General features: G+C 44.8%; 1 protein-coding gene and 1 long non-coding RNA gene across 2 annotated transcripts in view; one reads left to right on the top strand and one right to left on the bottom strand.

Moving 5' to 3' along the window:
• Nucleotides 1-888: 888 nt before the first annotated feature.
• Nucleotides 889-15,503, bottom strand: part of RGL1 (ral guanine nucleotide dissociation stimulator like 1) — a 53,153-nt gene continuing 38,538 nt past the window's right edge. The window contains exons 6-18 of the mRNA XM_059854532.1: nt 15,188-15,312; nt 14,382-14,597; nt 11,137-11,240; nt 10,017-10,101; nt 8,057-8,146; nt 6,813-6,899; nt 6,556-6,588; nt 5,758-5,879; nt 5,350-5,439; nt 4,017-4,200; nt 2,992-3,357; nt 2,719-2,833; nt 889-2,202 (exon numbers count right to left, since the gene is read on the bottom strand). Of these exons, the coding sequence (XP_059710515.1) occupies nt 2,105-2,202; nt 2,719-2,833; nt 2,992-3,357; nt 4,017-4,200; nt 5,350-5,439; nt 5,758-5,879; nt 6,556-6,588; nt 6,813-6,899; nt 8,057-8,146; nt 10,017-10,101; nt 11,137-11,240; nt 14,382-14,597; nt 15,188-15,312 (1,715 nt within the window). The 3' untranslated portion in view covers nt 889-2,104. The remainder of the gene's footprint in view (nt 2,203-2,718; nt 2,834-2,991; nt 3,358-4,016; nt 4,201-5,349; nt 5,440-5,757; nt 5,880-6,555; nt 6,589-6,812; nt 6,900-8,056; nt 8,147-10,016; nt 10,102-11,136; nt 11,241-14,381; nt 14,598-15,187; nt 15,313-15,503) is intronic.
• Nucleotides 5,394-7,010, top strand: LOC132331268 (uncharacterized). Its single transcript, XR_009487533.1, has 2 exons — nt 5,394-5,460; nt 6,308-7,010. It is a non-coding gene; the product is annotated as an uncharacterized LOC132331268 (long non-coding RNA).

Here is a 15,503-nt window from a genome sequence, read left to right as displayed (position 1 = left end):
GCAGGAGCAGCAGCTTTAAACCAGCCTTCTGGCAGCTTCTTCACAAGGCAGGCTGTGGTGGCAGGCCCTGAAAATGATAATTGCAGTAGGGACTGCTTGGAACCCACCAGCTTGGTCTTCACTTTGGGTTAAGGATGGAAAAGTGCTGTTGTGCTCTCAGTATGGCATGTGAAATTCCAGGTTCTCCAATGGATTGTATTGATCCTGAAGGAAATGTAGTGAGGTCCTGGTGTTGGGTTTTGTGGCCTGAGGTAGTTTAAAAATCAGATTCAGGTACTCTTTGTTTTGTCTTCCTTAGTGTAGCATGAGAGGCCTTTAAGTGGCCAGGGCAGCTGTAGTTCAGGGACTGAGTGTGAGACTGGTGGGCAGCTTTAGGAGCCTCCCCTCATGCTGAAGTGATTTGTGAGATGGCAGAAGGGGCTGTAGAGTGTAAACTGTTTATCTGAATGTTGGTATTGTGTGCAGGGAGGGGAAAACACAACAAGGTAATGATTGGGAGAGCAGGAGGAAAAAGACCATGACTGAGACAATGGGGAGAAATGGATACATTCAAAGGAACTTATTTTGTATTATCTGGTCTCAGAAGCCATTCGGTGGCTCAAAAGAGAATAATTTTATGCAGAAGACACAAAACTGGCATGCAATCTTAATTAGCCAGTTACTGAAATCTTTAAGCTGAAACCTCAAGAAATTGCACACAATATCCCTATCTCTCAGAGGCTGTGTGCATGGCTGATGCATTGGGAGGGCTTTGGCTTTACTGTTGAGAAGTTAAAACAGTAAAAGTGGAGAGGCTGAAGAAAGTGACAGCAAGGGAAGTGGTATGAGGCATTTTTTACACATCTGAAATGCACTAATAAAAGGAAATTGACTGATTCCAGGCAAATATTAATGAAAAACAATTTATATACTTATCATATAAAGATTACAGGTAAGCAGTTAAAAACATAACATATATAAACATTTGCAAAGTGTAATTTTAAAATCCAGAACATTTATGTTTCAGCTTAACACTGCCATACACCCTCTGAGTGAGCAGTACTATATACAGTAGGAGCTATGCTATGTACACAAGGAACTGCACTGTACAGACACCAAAAGCAGAGGAAACTGAACTTCTAGTTTTGCCCTAACTCTGGGCAAAGGTTAAGGCTCAGTAACAACCCCCCCCCTTCCTCTCTCACCCTCTAAACAAACAACTGGAATTCATAAATTGTTCAGGCTATGACCTATACCAGGCTTGTGGGACCTGCCATAGGACTCTCGGATGTACAGCAGACCTACAGTCAGTCTGTTTTACCTACCTGTAAACAGAAGTGATAAATCCAAATGTAGTGTAAAACTTACCTGAGCCCAGTGTTGCAAATTAGTGCCACAGAACTGGGGGTAAAAGGCCCAGGCACGGATAAAACTCGATTTTAACTAATGATCCTTAAGACTCCTAAGCTGTTTGTTTGGATAATAGCTCCTAGATCTGTGCAGGGATGCACAGTGCTACCAGCAGAACCAGAAATACTCTGTGTATTTCATGTGTCTCGAATCAGGGCTGCATACAATCCAATGTCTTACTTATGGCTTTTGAAGAGGTTCAAATCTCAGTTCCAGCAGAGGAATTGCACATTGGGAGGACATCCTTCCATCACATGGGAGTGCACAGAAAAGGCATCAGGTTCTGGTCCACGGCTTAACCAAGGGAAACCACCCCGTTGTGACATTCAGACCTCCATCCAACACAAAGTAGCGTCTGTTTGTCCCATTCATGACATTCATGCAAAGGCAAGTGCAGTTCGTTCATTTTAAAGTTCTTTGGAAATAAGATCCAAAATGGGTCATTCTCTGGTGTAGAACAAGTGCAAAAAATTCTTGGCTGGTTCAGGCAGACATACTCAGAACTTGCTTCAGTTCTATAAAAATAAGTTCAGATGATCTTCTGTATAATACTGGCATGAAGGAGACCCTTTTCTCACAGAGATGGCTCATGGGGTGTCCTCCAGACAAATGCAGCAGCCTTTGCACCAGGGCTGCCCATTGCTCCAATTGCACATTTTCAACAGGGGATTCTGACAGATCCCCTGTAACCCGGGAGGGCAGCACAGGTGCAGCCTCAGCCCAGCAGCTCTGCCCTCTTCCTCAGGATGAAGTCGAAGTTCACGTGGCTGTTCATGCCGTAGAACACGTTGGCATCACGGGGGAACGCCAGCTCTGCACAACAGGGCCACAGCAGTTAGTGGGGAGGGGGCACAGCAGCAGGAAAGCTGAGACAGGACAGGGAGCAGGACAGTGTGGGCAGGGCCATCTCCCTGTTCTGCCACAGCAGCGTCGGGAGCAGCTTCCCGCAGGAAAGGGAGCAGGGCAGGAGGGAGAGGCCAGGCCCAGGCCACGCTCAGCCTGGCAGAGGCCCTGGCAGACTCTCAGAGAAGGCTGCTGATGGGTGGGATCCAAGGGCCTGGTACCAGGGAGGCAGAACATCACCCCCACCCAAAATCACTCTGTGGTCACTCTATGGCTGCAAGGCACACATGAAATGAGCCTGGCAGCCCAAGAGCTGGCTCTGCCTGTGAGAAGGGGGCTGTGCTGACAGAAACTACCCCTGAGCAGCCAGGGGGTTCTCACTGTCAGCTGTGACCTGTCAACAGCATTTCTAATGCTTCCCATTTTACTCTTCCCTTTGAAATCCAACAGAACTTCCCAGGCAGCAGCAGAGTTCTGCTTCCCTACCTTTGTCCTCAGAGATGACCTGCACAAGCTCGTAATCTTCAACTGCATCAGGCTCAAGGTTGTGCTTCAGCAAGGCTCGCTGGGTGACATCAGGGATTCTGTCTTGGTTGGTTATCTGCAAAGATAAGGTGCAATGAGAGATTCTTCTCATTCACTCTTCTGATTTAGTAGTTAGCAAAAACGTGACTGTTCTTGAAAGAGATGTCAGAGAACCGAAAGAACAGGTCAGTAACAAAGGGGCAGGTGCTGACAGATACTAAACTTAGCACTCACCAGGATGCTCTTGTAGACACTGGCATGGAGCCCATCCATGCTGACCCGGATGATGCAGGAGCCCTCGCTCTGCCGGTTGTACACGGGCAGCACTCTGGGGGCACTGCTCTGCACCGAGCCTGAGTCCCTGGAGGGGATGGAGCCACTCTCCAAGCCTGAGCCAGCGTCACAGATGGAGCCCTTGCTGGAGCCTGAGCCCTTGTCAGAGCTGATGGAGCCCTTGTCAGAGTCATAGCCCTTGTCAGAGCCCACGGAGCTCTTGTCATCACTGGAGGCCAGCAGGAATGAGGGTAAAGATGACACCCCTGAGGAAGGCGTGCTCGTGGAAGAGTCAGGAGAACAGGAGGATAAGGAGTAACCAGAGATCTGCACAACAGAAAGGAAAGTGCTGTCACAAAGGGGACACTGGGTGTGCGTGGCTGTGTCATTGTGCCAGAGGAACGGGAGAAAGCAGAAGGCACAGATAAAACCTCAGTCACTCACACTCTGCCCAGCCTGCTGCAGGGGGATTCCTTCTGAACTGAGAACTGAACTTCACTTGATTGATAACAGCATTTTAATGACAGTTTCTGTCCTGCTGGGTGTGTTCTGGCCTCACAGTAAGAGCAGCCCAGGAGGTGGCAGCAGATCCAAGGAACAGCCTGAGGCTGTGGGCAGCCAGCCTGGAAATGGGACCGGCTGGGAAGGAGCAGAGGGTGTCACAGGCACTCCTGCTGCAGGTGAGAGCCTTTACACAAGTGGAACTACACACACCCCTCCCCTCTGCCATTCTCCTTGAAACTGCCCCCTTCCTTCCCCTGCTCAGCGTTTGCCTTTCTCTCCCTCTGCCTTGCTCAAAAGCTTCCTGACAGAACAAACCCACTGTAAGGGACAATACAGAACATTGTGCAAGAGCCCCGACTGGATTACTTCCACTTTTACACATTTCTCTCCCCATTTCACTAAAACCAATGCTTTAGTCAAGACCAAGAGTGTTGGGCAAGTGTCTTGGGCCTGCCTGCAGCATACAGAGGCCCCAGGTGTACCTTTTTCAGAGGGTCCTCGGGACTAGAGACGGGAGTCACACACACATCCTCAGTTTCAGAGTGATTGAACTCACACGATGAAACACTGGCTGAATCCGTGCTTTCCCCGGAGCTCCCTCCTACAGGAGAGCCCTTCAGGGGTTGTTCTTTGGGTGGGGTGAACACATCAGTGCCCAGAAAAAGTCTAGTATAGAAAGAAAGAAAGCACAGAAGCCAGTAAGTGAGAGCTGGGCTGAGCAAAGCTGTCTCTTGGTTCAGAACTCTTACATTCTGGAGTGTTTTCCTCTCTGCAAGGGCCTGTTGTCATTTCCTTTGTGGTGTTTATACAGTTTGTCCAGAGGCTTTGTTACAGGCTAACACACCACCTTCCTGACCCAGAGTGCCCACAGCTGCAAGGCCGCAACCAGCTCATGCCCCACTAGAACACTCCCCTTTCATCTCTTCTCATGTTCAGGTTCATTTAACAGAAAAAAGGGTTTCAAAGGGCAAATTCACCCCCCTGCCAATTGGAGATCGTAAGGTGTAAATTAAAGGCACTCCCTCTCCAAGACTCATTTCTAAATGCAGGTCAAGTGACTTGAAAGGAGTGTCAAAGGCAACAAGCTGGTCTGACCCACCAAGAGGAGGAGCAGGGAGCATCAGCATGCAGTTATTGATTTAATACTTAAAGAGGTGTCACTGACTACTTTTCTACCGTATTCATCTGCAAAACACATTCAGAGTGCAGATATTTTTACTTCAGTCTTGGAGCTCTACTTTATTCCATGCAGCTTTCCCTGCATTCCTGCTAGACTCCTGTTTCCCATGTCCAGCTGCAGGCCCTGTCCTGTTTTAATCTTTGTGGTATTACACCAAATTGGACAATGTCCCCATGATTTTTTTCTTCCTTCTCCAGCTGGTTGTTTCCACTATCAAATGCCTTTTTGCTAACCTTAATTTTCATATTAAAATCCTGCAAGGAATTTTTGCATGTCTATAGCAGTTTAGACTAATAAAAGACCAGACTTTATCCTCATTTACTCTGTTTTCCTGCTGCACTCAGTGAAGTTATTACACAACAGGTACTGAATTATAATCCAGCACTAAAATGGTTTCTTTTTTGACACCATAGGAAAGATTCTTTATTCAGGTCTCTTCTACCTTTAATAATCCTCATGATTGCTTCTAGCAACACAAAGGGACAGCTTCAGCCACAAGGCTGCATTTCTCCTTAAAGCAATGCAAGGCTGTGGATCCCCAACCAGATTCTGCAGCTGATTAAATGAGCACTGCTTGTTTGAGTTACCCAGGTCCCTATTCCCACCCCAAAACCCCTCTGCCCCATCATACTCACGTGCTGATCCTCTTCACCATGCTTTTCTGGGATTTTGGAGACAGGATGTTGGTATCAGCAGCTGCTTCAGCCTCACGGGAGAGTTTGTAACTGCAGGGCAGAGGCCAGCAGGTGAGTATTTGCAGACAATGTCATTTAGTTGTACAATGTCATTTAGTTGTACAGTGTTATTCAGTTGTACATCTCACAGCAGCAACTTTCAAGAAATCTGAGAGTCCTTCAGTTATTCTCACATCACAGAAGGTTGCAGCACCACAAAGGGGAACATTGCTCTGCCTGCACTTTACTGGGGCCAAGAGGATATTTCACCCCCTTAAAATGGGTTTTAAAACTCTGCAGTGTTTGCATGTCCCTGCCCAGGTATGTGGGGGTGAGAACAGAGGCTTCCCAGCTGCACTGAGCACCTACCTCTCCTCCTCCGTTAACTGTCGCTGCCTCCTGAACCACTGGATGAATTTTTGGTCTGGTAACAGGCAATAGCTGTTGCATGAGGATTGCAGGAGCTTGATCTGGGCAATGACTTCAAATTCCTAAGAAAAGAAATCATCACATAGAAAGTCTAATTAGAAAACAAGATTATATTCATTCACACAACAAGGGATCCAGGACAAACTTAGCTTGATGTGAAGTTCCTTTTCAGCTGAGTAACTATTTCAAGAACCAGTTTTCTAACAATAAAGGTGGGATTTTTTCCCTAGGATCCATAATGTGCACTCACACTTGCTCCAGAGGAATGTAAAATGCTGCCCTTAAGGCATGTGACCAGAGTGTGCTGCTCTTCTGTAACTGCACTTGTGCACACCCTACAGAATAACTCTGGGTTGTTTAGGGCAGGTTATTGAGCAGTTCAGGGGAGGAAATGGCTCCAGCCAAGTCCAGGTCTGCTTTCAACCCAAGGACGGAGATTTGGCTGGACTTCACTCAGCCCAAGGTAACCCCAGCACCTTTACTCCTACAGGACATTACTCATCTCTGAGCAACAAGGATCAGGCCAAAAGGACAGACTGACAGCATCCTCTGTACCTGGTTTGCTCTCTGCAGACTTTCACCTACAAAGGGTTTCCTGCAGGAGAAGGAAGGTATTTACTAACTGTGTGTTCTGGAAAGCAAAGGTCTCCTGCCACTGGGTCTGGTTCAGCTGCTAAGGACAAATGCCCTTGCCCAGAGGATATCAATGAACCAAAAATCACAGAACATTCAACTTACCCTTCGTCTCTTCTCAAAATTGATCAGGCCACCCTGTCAGAAGGAAAGAGAAGGGATCAGAGAAGAGCCAGACTTGTACCTTGAGATAAATGCACAAAAATTCACACAAGTTCCAGTTAATAATACTGCATATTGCTTCCCTTTTCTTTTTGTAAACAGATTTTAAGAGCACCAGAAGGAGAGGACGCAGAAACATGTAAACTCAGTTGGGAAGGCAGGGAGGGTATTCAAGGATCCAAAAAACTGCCCCAAGTTACCTCAACATAGTCCTGAAGGGCTGTGTCAAGCATGATGAGATCAGTCAGGAAGGTGCCAAGGTAAGGGACCGTGCCTTGCATCACTCCCTGCAAGTGAGCAGAGCAATGCTGGATTAACTGACTGAAAAATGAGAGTAATTACAATTCCAGAACACTCCTGTGTAAGAAAATGAAATTAAAGTCATCTGCTTAACCAAACATCAGTCCTACAATTATGTTTTCTTTCATTACATCATTTTAATTAGATAATCTAGAATTTAACTCCAATTCCAGTGAGACCAGGATGCTCCCACAGGTATTACCCAGTGGTTTTGTATTACAGTATTGGCATCATTGACTCCCAACATGTGTCCCCAGGAAACCCTGCCTTTGGGAGAAGCACTGAGGACCAGGGCCAGGGTCCCTCTGTCATCTGCTGCAAGAGGAGGAGCAGGGGAACGGTCCTGGCCAGCCTGTGTGAGCAGCTTCTGTTTCATCCCTGTGGATTTTTACTTAATGATGTCTGTTTGATTATACCTTGTGACAGTGAAGCCAAATCAAGCCACCACTTTTTCCTCTCCAAGAAGTGACCATCTTCCCCAGCCATCCACTGCATTTTAATGCTAATTAGTCACACTTTAAACTTCCAGACTGCCAGCACTTGCAGAGTTCAGGCTGGCTCAACACTCGAAAAAGGAACACTTGTTTCTACTCTCCAGAGGTACCTGTATTTTTTCCAGTCAAACAACTACACAGACAAAAATCATATTCAGCACTTTTGCCTCCCTATTCCAGCTTTCTCTCCCCCTGTCCTTTTAAATCTTTGCCAGCTTTGAGACAAAAACTATTTTCACCAGCAGACTGGATCCCAGACACATTTTACAAAGCAAACTCTGTAGAAGCCTGTGCAACTTTCAAGCTGCTATGTCAGAAGCTTCATCAGCATGTTTGAAAGTAAATGAGACTTCTGCTCTGCCAGAGCTAATTCTCTTTATCACAAGAACTCCACTATTTACAGCAGCACATATTTTACTACATGGAAATTGTGTTTCTCTCTAAAGTGTAACAAGAGTAGATAATGGAACTCTTTCTTGTAGGACCGAAAAAGAGAGCTGGAAGTGATGACCACATGTTTATATCCATCAATCCCCTCCTGCCCACTCGCTCTGGGGAAGACCTTTCTAGATTTTGCTTCTTATAGAACTGACTAATTAGGGTTAATCATGTTACCAGTTCAAAAAGGAGAGGAAAACCCCCAAACACACCTTGTTTTTTTGAAGTTGCAGTCGTTTCTGTGACTTTTTCTGATTTTCTTTCTCACTGCTGTCCAGATTTGCAAATTTGGATGTTGCTTCCTGTGAGGTAATAAAGAATTAAAGGCAATTAATGAAGGATCCAAGTGGTAAACTGGCAACTACATGCATGTAAAATAGTAATTTAACCAGACAAGTTAAGCCAGCAAAAAACACTTGCTGTGTAGAAACGTGGGTCTACATACATGTTGATTTCCTGGGACTCGGATGCTGATTGGGAATTTTGGCCAAAAATCACCCAAGATGACTGTGAGGGAATTTTTCTGCAGAATGGCTTTGGCCAAAGCCAAGTGCTGCTGAAAATGTCTTGGGAGTTTAAATCAGAGAAGCTCAGACATACTTCAGGTGTCCAGATGCTCTATCCCAGCACTCCTGACATGAGGAATTCTGGTTAATTCCCTAATTCAGGCCTGCTACAAGTAAACATCTCCACCTTATGTAATGCTTTGTTGTTTTTCTTATGCTGCAACACCAAGGTTCAGCCACTGTGGCTTATGACTAATCCAAAACCGTGCAGGAAATTAAAGGAATGGGTTTTCATCCCCACAACTCCAGCTTTCCTATGAATGGATGAGATATTTCACCACAGTTCTTTAAGCCTTTGTTTCCCTGGATACACAGGGGATGTTGGAGTTACTTCCAGTGTTTCTTCCAGTGGTTGCACAGATGTGTCACAAATCATTATCAATGTCAGTTCAGGAGGAGAGAACACTGCTCCCTTTCCATGCCACCCTATCTGTTTCCAATGCCATTTTGTTTCCTCCACACTTGGATTTGCAGGATGGACAAGCAAGGTCCAACATGGCTTCCCTTACAGGAGCTATTTATAGTGAAGGAAAACTAAGCCTTTGAGGATTCAGTGGACATTAATCCTCCAAATGGTCCGAGTTGAAAAGTAGGAGAAAGGTTCTAGCTATTCTGAGGGATTTTTCTCCTCTCACTGCTTTCAAAATGTTTTTCAAATCTGCTTGGGCAGATTTCAAAGCTGCTAGGGCAGCTGGAGGGTGATTTACTGGGAGCCAGAGGTCTGGGCTCAGTTTGAGTTGTTTTGTCTTTTAATATTTAGTTAAATAGGCTGTTCTGAACACACATTTTCCCTCTATGCTTATTATGGTCTCACCTGCTTTAAAAATTACCTACAGATGTTGATAAATGGATGATAAACAAACCAGACTGACAGATGTGAATGTGTTCACCCACCATTCCTGAGCAAAACACAGATCCCAAGGCAAGGGGCTGAGGGACAAATGCCAGACTGGCTGGACAGAACTGCCAAAGAATAAACTGCTTAGTGAGTTTATGAGGAACTTTTTTATGTAGATGGAAAAAACCTGCCACAAACATTCCTTAGTTTTTGCAGAAGAGCCTTTCCCTGCCATTCTTCCTCAGCCCTTCCAGGCTCCTGAGTTACTGGGGTTCACCCAGGAGAGTGCATAAGTCAAACTGCTCCACACAGAGTCTGCTTTGTTGTCCATCTGGCCACCCACAGAGTAGAAAGCCTGTTCCATCAGAATTCCCAGCCCTGCTTCCTAGTTCTAAGAAAGGTGCAGGATAATGGGATAAACATCTTGGACTGATTCCTCAGCTGAAGGTGTGGCATTGTTCCAGTGACCTCATGGGCTGAGGGGCTGCAAGACCTGCTGTCCACCCAGATCATCTGCCAAAGTCTGCTGGCTGTGGTTATCCAGGCTAAAGCTACTGATTCTTCCAGGAACAAGGAAATCAACTCTCAGCCCAGCAAGAATTTCAGGTTTTACAGCCTGCTCTTCCCTAAAGCACCACAAAAGGTCCTTGAGGAAGAGATGAGCTTTAGCAGCTGGTTTCAAAAAGGGTTAAAGATTTCAGAGATCACAAGTTCAGAGATCTCAGATTTCATTGAGATCACAAGTTTTGAACTCACACCAGTTCTCACCTTCATCAGCAGCTCTCTACTTGTCAGATAATTGTCATGGTCTGAGAAGATCTCAGACAGCTCTTCATACATCAGCAGGATGTCCCTGCACAGGAGAAGACAATATCATTTATGTCATTAGCAAGCACTCTAAAGTCCAATTAAGTTTCTGTTTCTTTCTCATCAATCATTAAAAGTTCCACTTATAAAAGATAACAGCACCAAACTGCACCCAGTGAGATGTGCACATCTCCTGGGAGCCTTGGTGGGACATTCTGGTGCTTCCAGCAAAGTCTGGCCTCATCTGACAGCAAAGAAACGCCATCAGCAGCCTCTGGGCAGGGCTTTGAACTGTCAGTGCAGTGTGAGAATGGGTCAGGGGATACAGAGGAACAGAAAAACCCAAGTTCTTGGTTTTTGCCCTATTCCATGCATTCTGGAAAGCTGGAAGCATTTAAATGTAGGAGTAGTTTTTTGCCCAAGATTATAAACACAAGATAGGCAATAGTTTGATCAGAAACACAGGGCAGCAGGAGGAAAATCCCACCTCTCCGGATACTGCCTAGCAGAGTGGTATTTTAATTTATCAAAGAGAAAGAAATCTGGTTTCCCCAAACTGAATGAGCAGAACACTATTTTTTTGACAGCAACTTCTAGCATCTGTGGGGCAGGCAGTAAATATTTACACAATAAAGTGTTCCCTGGAAGAAATATTATCTTCAGTACTGAATTTTGTAATTTGGGAATATATTTTATGCAAATATCAGCACCAGGAGAAGAGTTGGGAGGATTTGTAGCAAGCTGGATCCCCTCAAACTTCATGGGAGAGAAGACAACAAGCAGAAATTGTGGTGACCTGGGAGTGGTGAGCATGAACTGGATGAGAAGCCAGCACCATAGTTTTTCTAGAGAGGTTGTGAAAGACCCAATATGCTACAAAGGACAGAATCCAGTATCCCCAAGGGCAGGTTGTCCCCTCAGTAGAAAAGAGGAGCTCACAGGAGGGGGTCTGAGCCTCCCAGGAATGGGAGGTTCTCCTGACAGGACCCGTATTAGTGAAGGAACAGAACAGGAAGGGTGAGGGGAGGATGAAAAAGAGCACTGAGCCCTGTGGCCCTTGGGAACTGAGGGAGAGGCTTACTTGGAAATACACATCCAGGTGGTCTTCAGCCTATAGATGGAGTTGGACTGCAGAGCTGAAATGATGGCCCTCAAGGAGGAGAAGTTCTTCAGGATCCTGCATTCCTGTGAAAGGAGCAGTTGGAAACACAGGAGCATCAAATGTCAGCACTGCACAGACCTTGGTGCTCCTCTCTCTGAGCCCTGTCAGGCCTGCTACACATTCTCACTGCTGAGCAGCAGCTGTGCAAATACTGAGCATCAAAAATATCACTCCCCACTCCAGCCACCAAACACCTCACAAGCTTTGGCATTTCGAGCTTGTTTTCCTCACTTTTATGTGTTTGTGGTGTCACAGCTTCCAGTCCTCCAAGTAAAAATAAAAGTGGAACTGAGTCCATGAAGCCATGGTGAAAGGCACATAAGTTATACTTCTTAAAAAGCTCTTTATAGTTACCAATCCCTTTTACCCCTTAGGGAGAAAACCAGGCTTTGCCTCTTTATATGTGGTATTTAAAATGTAAACCCTCAATCACCTCAGTGTCAATTAAAAATAAAGACATGCAAAGGAATAACCTGTTATTCAAGTATGTGCACACTGTTAAAGAGAAAAATCTTCCCAGCTTTTCCAGAGTTGGGATCAAATCTGAACAGAGAGACTGGCTCATGGATGTTTCTTGTGCAGCTACTCTGTGGCAAAAGCTTGGGTGGAAAAGGATAATGAAAAACTCAAAAAAAGTAGCCCAGATTCCTCATAAAGTGGAGGGAAGCAAGAGGGCAAGTCTGGTCTGTGATTCCTGGAAATCTGCTGGTAGCTCAAGAACAAGAGCTTGGATACCACAAACTTCAGCACAGGTGTCCGTACATGCAAATCCAGCAGACAAAACACCTGCCAATTTGACTGCTGCATGGAGATAAGAATGTATTGAAACTCCAATTCTGCTTATCAACATTTTTATGAATCTGATTCTTACCCTAACAATGCTTATTATGTAAAGGATCCTTACAGTGAAAACAGACATGACTGAAATAAATCATGTAGGACTGAACAAGTGTAAAGCAACCTCAGCATAAGCAAAAGTCAGACCTTAATCTGTCAGCATCTCTGTTCATGAGCTGCATTAGAAGTGACTGAACAGCTAAGGAGAGTACAAGCTCTCCCAGTTACTGACCCAGAGAAAACTGTGCTAATTGGGAGACTACATTTATCCAAGTGTGGCTTAAGCAGAGAGCCTGGGCCAACAGCACCTGAAGCAGGTGGGTACTTGGGTCAGATAAACACCAAGTCAAGATCATGGGGCAGGATTCACTGGAACTGAAAGCTATTTTTGTATGGCTTGGGGCCAAAAAAAAGCCACGTAACAGCTCTTCTCCAGAGACTGACATGTTAAAGAATGAGACCTTTCTTTTTGTTCAACCTGAAATTTAGGTTGTGGAGAACACGGATTTAGAGGCACAAATTACCAGCTTTTCTTCTTTCTCCCCAGTACAACAGGAGTTTGAGCTGGAAGAACCAATTTGGAACCATCTTGAGTTAACTGCACACGGTGTAATTTAGAGCACAGTAGGAATTTCATTTAATATTGGATTTAGCGTTCTCAGTGGTTCAACCAACTGCAGACTAAAATTGAGCAAGCTTTCATTTGCATTTAAGAAGAATTTTTAAGACTGGTTTTAATAACTTTGTTTCATGCTGCATCCTTCACAGAGGGAAAACCAGAAAGAGTCCTGTGCAGAAACAGCTTTGATTTTAAAAATTTTAAGCATAACAGGACATTAATTATTTCATTTTTCTTTTTATTTTTAAAGAAAATATTGTTTGTGTGAAATTGGCTGCTCCTGCTCAGGAACCTTAGATCTAGGTGGAGCAGAGCGTTGGCAGTAGAGAAAGTATCCAGTTTATCTTCTGAACCAAGAAAATGGATCCAAAAGTCATGAAGAGATAACAAATGTGGAACTCTGTGCTGCTAGGTTTAGTTATCAGTGAATAACTGTACTTTAATGAGTGGATTATTTTCTAACTCAGGCACCTAGCTATTCAAAACACTCATTTGCATGCACAAAGCAAGCAGCTTTCTTCAGAAGTGGGCAGCTAAGTAAATGTGCACCCAGCTGCTGTACATGTGCCATTATTCTGCAGAGTGTGCACATACATTTTTCATGTGTTTCATGCTACAACTGGAGCACTTAATGAATTAAGTAAAGGGAGAAGCACAGAATCAGCAGGGGTGTAGAACAAAGTTCTCCATCCACAGAGTGAGTGGGATGAGGGCAGTGCCTTTCCTGACTTCCCCAGGCCTCCCTTCTGCCTTGGGATGATGATGAAGTTCTGTCCAGCTTCCCCCAGGAAGGAGGCCCTTATGGCTGGTGCCCTCTGCCACTTAGATACTCTCTGCACATAGAAACTGGAAATCAAACTTCCTAATCCTTTCACACAGGCAATAAAGCATCCACCAGATTATGATAAAAACAAGCAGATGTAAGTGCCACAGGAGAGGTCCAAGACCTTCCCCATACCAGCTTCTTGAACCATGCAAGAACTCAGGTGCCAGGACGGAATGCTGCCTCTGGAAGCACAGAAGTTGCCAAGGTTGGAAAGCCTCTGGCTTCAGCTTTTTCTGACTGTTCTGCAGAGCTCAAGAAGAATCCATGGGATTCTCAGAAGTCAACACACATCCACATGGAAGTGCTTGAAGTGCTCTCTTCCAGAGAGGTTTTGTTTATTGCCAGCTGCCCAGTGCTCTGAGGGGAATGAGGAGCATTACAGTAAAATATTTAATCCTAGGAAATTAGCAAACTAGGAATGTAAAGCAGGCATGGAAAAAAAAAAAAAACCCTTCTTGCACAGATTAGGAAAAACAGGATAAAAACATGCAATATGCTACAATATCCTCTTGGAAGCTCTGCTGAGGCACAAGGAGGACAGGGAGGTGATTCCACATGCTGGTGAAGTCCTGCCTGCCCAGGGGAGCAGCCTCCCATGATGGAGTGATTCCAGCAATGGACAAGGACAGAGCTACTGATAGCAGCTATCTGGACTTCTCTAAAGCTTTGGCATGGCCAACTATCAACCCCATTTCCATGGTGGGGAAGAACTGAGGAGAGGAAAGGCAATATTCATTTGGCATCACAAAGAAACCAGTTAAAAATAGAAAGAATTAGAGCTAAGATGGCCTGGGACCAATGTGTACAAGCCCTTTCTCCACTCCCAACTCCTTCACTCCAAGGCACCCACCCAAAAACCATTCAACAGAATAAAAGCTTTACATGTGCAATATGAATCCACTTCTCAATGATCTTGGCCCTCTGCTGGATTTTGAGCTCCCTGGTCCCCAGGATAGTGCTGATGACACATTTGGTGACTGCATTGAACTGAGTGATAGTGGCTCTGACAGTTGGAGCCAGGTTCTTGTTTTCCTTCTTATCCCTTTGAGACCAGATGGATCCCAAACAGTGGTAGGGCACAACTCTTCTGAAGAGCATCTAGAGTGAAACAGAGGTGTGGTAAGCCAACAGCTTTCTCCTAAATCTCTTATTCACAAGAAGAAATACAGGTTTAGAGGACAAATTTGACCTAAATCTACTATGGTACTTAAAGGTAAGTATTGGTTCTCTCTTAGTTTAAAGTATCCTTTGGCTTGATGCCCCAAAAGAACTGCCAGCTAAACAATACCGGGAAAATAAGGGACACCTTTGTATCAGCTGCATAACCAAGATAAAAAATTTTTATATAATGATATTTAGAAGGGAACTGATAGAGACAAAGCAAAATCTGAGCATTACAGTCCAGAGTTCCTAGACATCTTTAAGCCAGGTAGTGTTATAGTTAAAATGTGCTATTTCTCAGTGCCAATAACTTTTGCAAAATGTAAAAAACAAACAAAACCAAAAAACCCTTCAAAATGACAGAAGGAAAAAGCTCAATGACTGAAACAGCTGGGATAACCACAGAGCTATGTTCTGTGTCCCAGCAGCAGTCCTGATCTGGAACCCTACACTTAAAGCAATGTAACTTTAAAAAAAAAAAGATGTCTTATTTTATGAAGTGATATTATATGCAATACTCTACATACCACATCCATGTATGTCAACTGTTCTGCCACAACGTGGTCTTGAAAAGAGGAGAATTCTTCTGGATTGCTGATCTCCAGTTCCTCCCCATCAACCAGGTCACTGGAGGAAGTGCTACAAAACCCATCTGGCCAGGATGGAAAACACCACTCAGTGAATTTATACAGCAAACAATGAATCAAAGCAGGTGTTTATTTTGCAACATTACTGTATTACAGCAGAATGCCCCAAGGGCCCTGCCTGATGTAATGGCCCCACTGTGCCATTGGAGTGAGAAAAATGACCAGAAGATTAAACTGGCAAAGAAAAGGTGGAGTA

This window comes from Haemorhous mexicanus, chromosome 9, assembly GCF_027477595.1.
Source record: "Haemorhous mexicanus isolate bHaeMex1 chromosome 9, bHaeMex1.pri, whole genome shotgun sequence".
NCBI lineage: Eukaryota > Metazoa > Chordata > Aves > Passeriformes > Fringillidae > Haemorhous > Haemorhous mexicanus.
The sequence above is the reverse complement of the archived record's forward strand: the minus strand, read 5'-3'. Positions and strand labels throughout refer to the sequence as shown.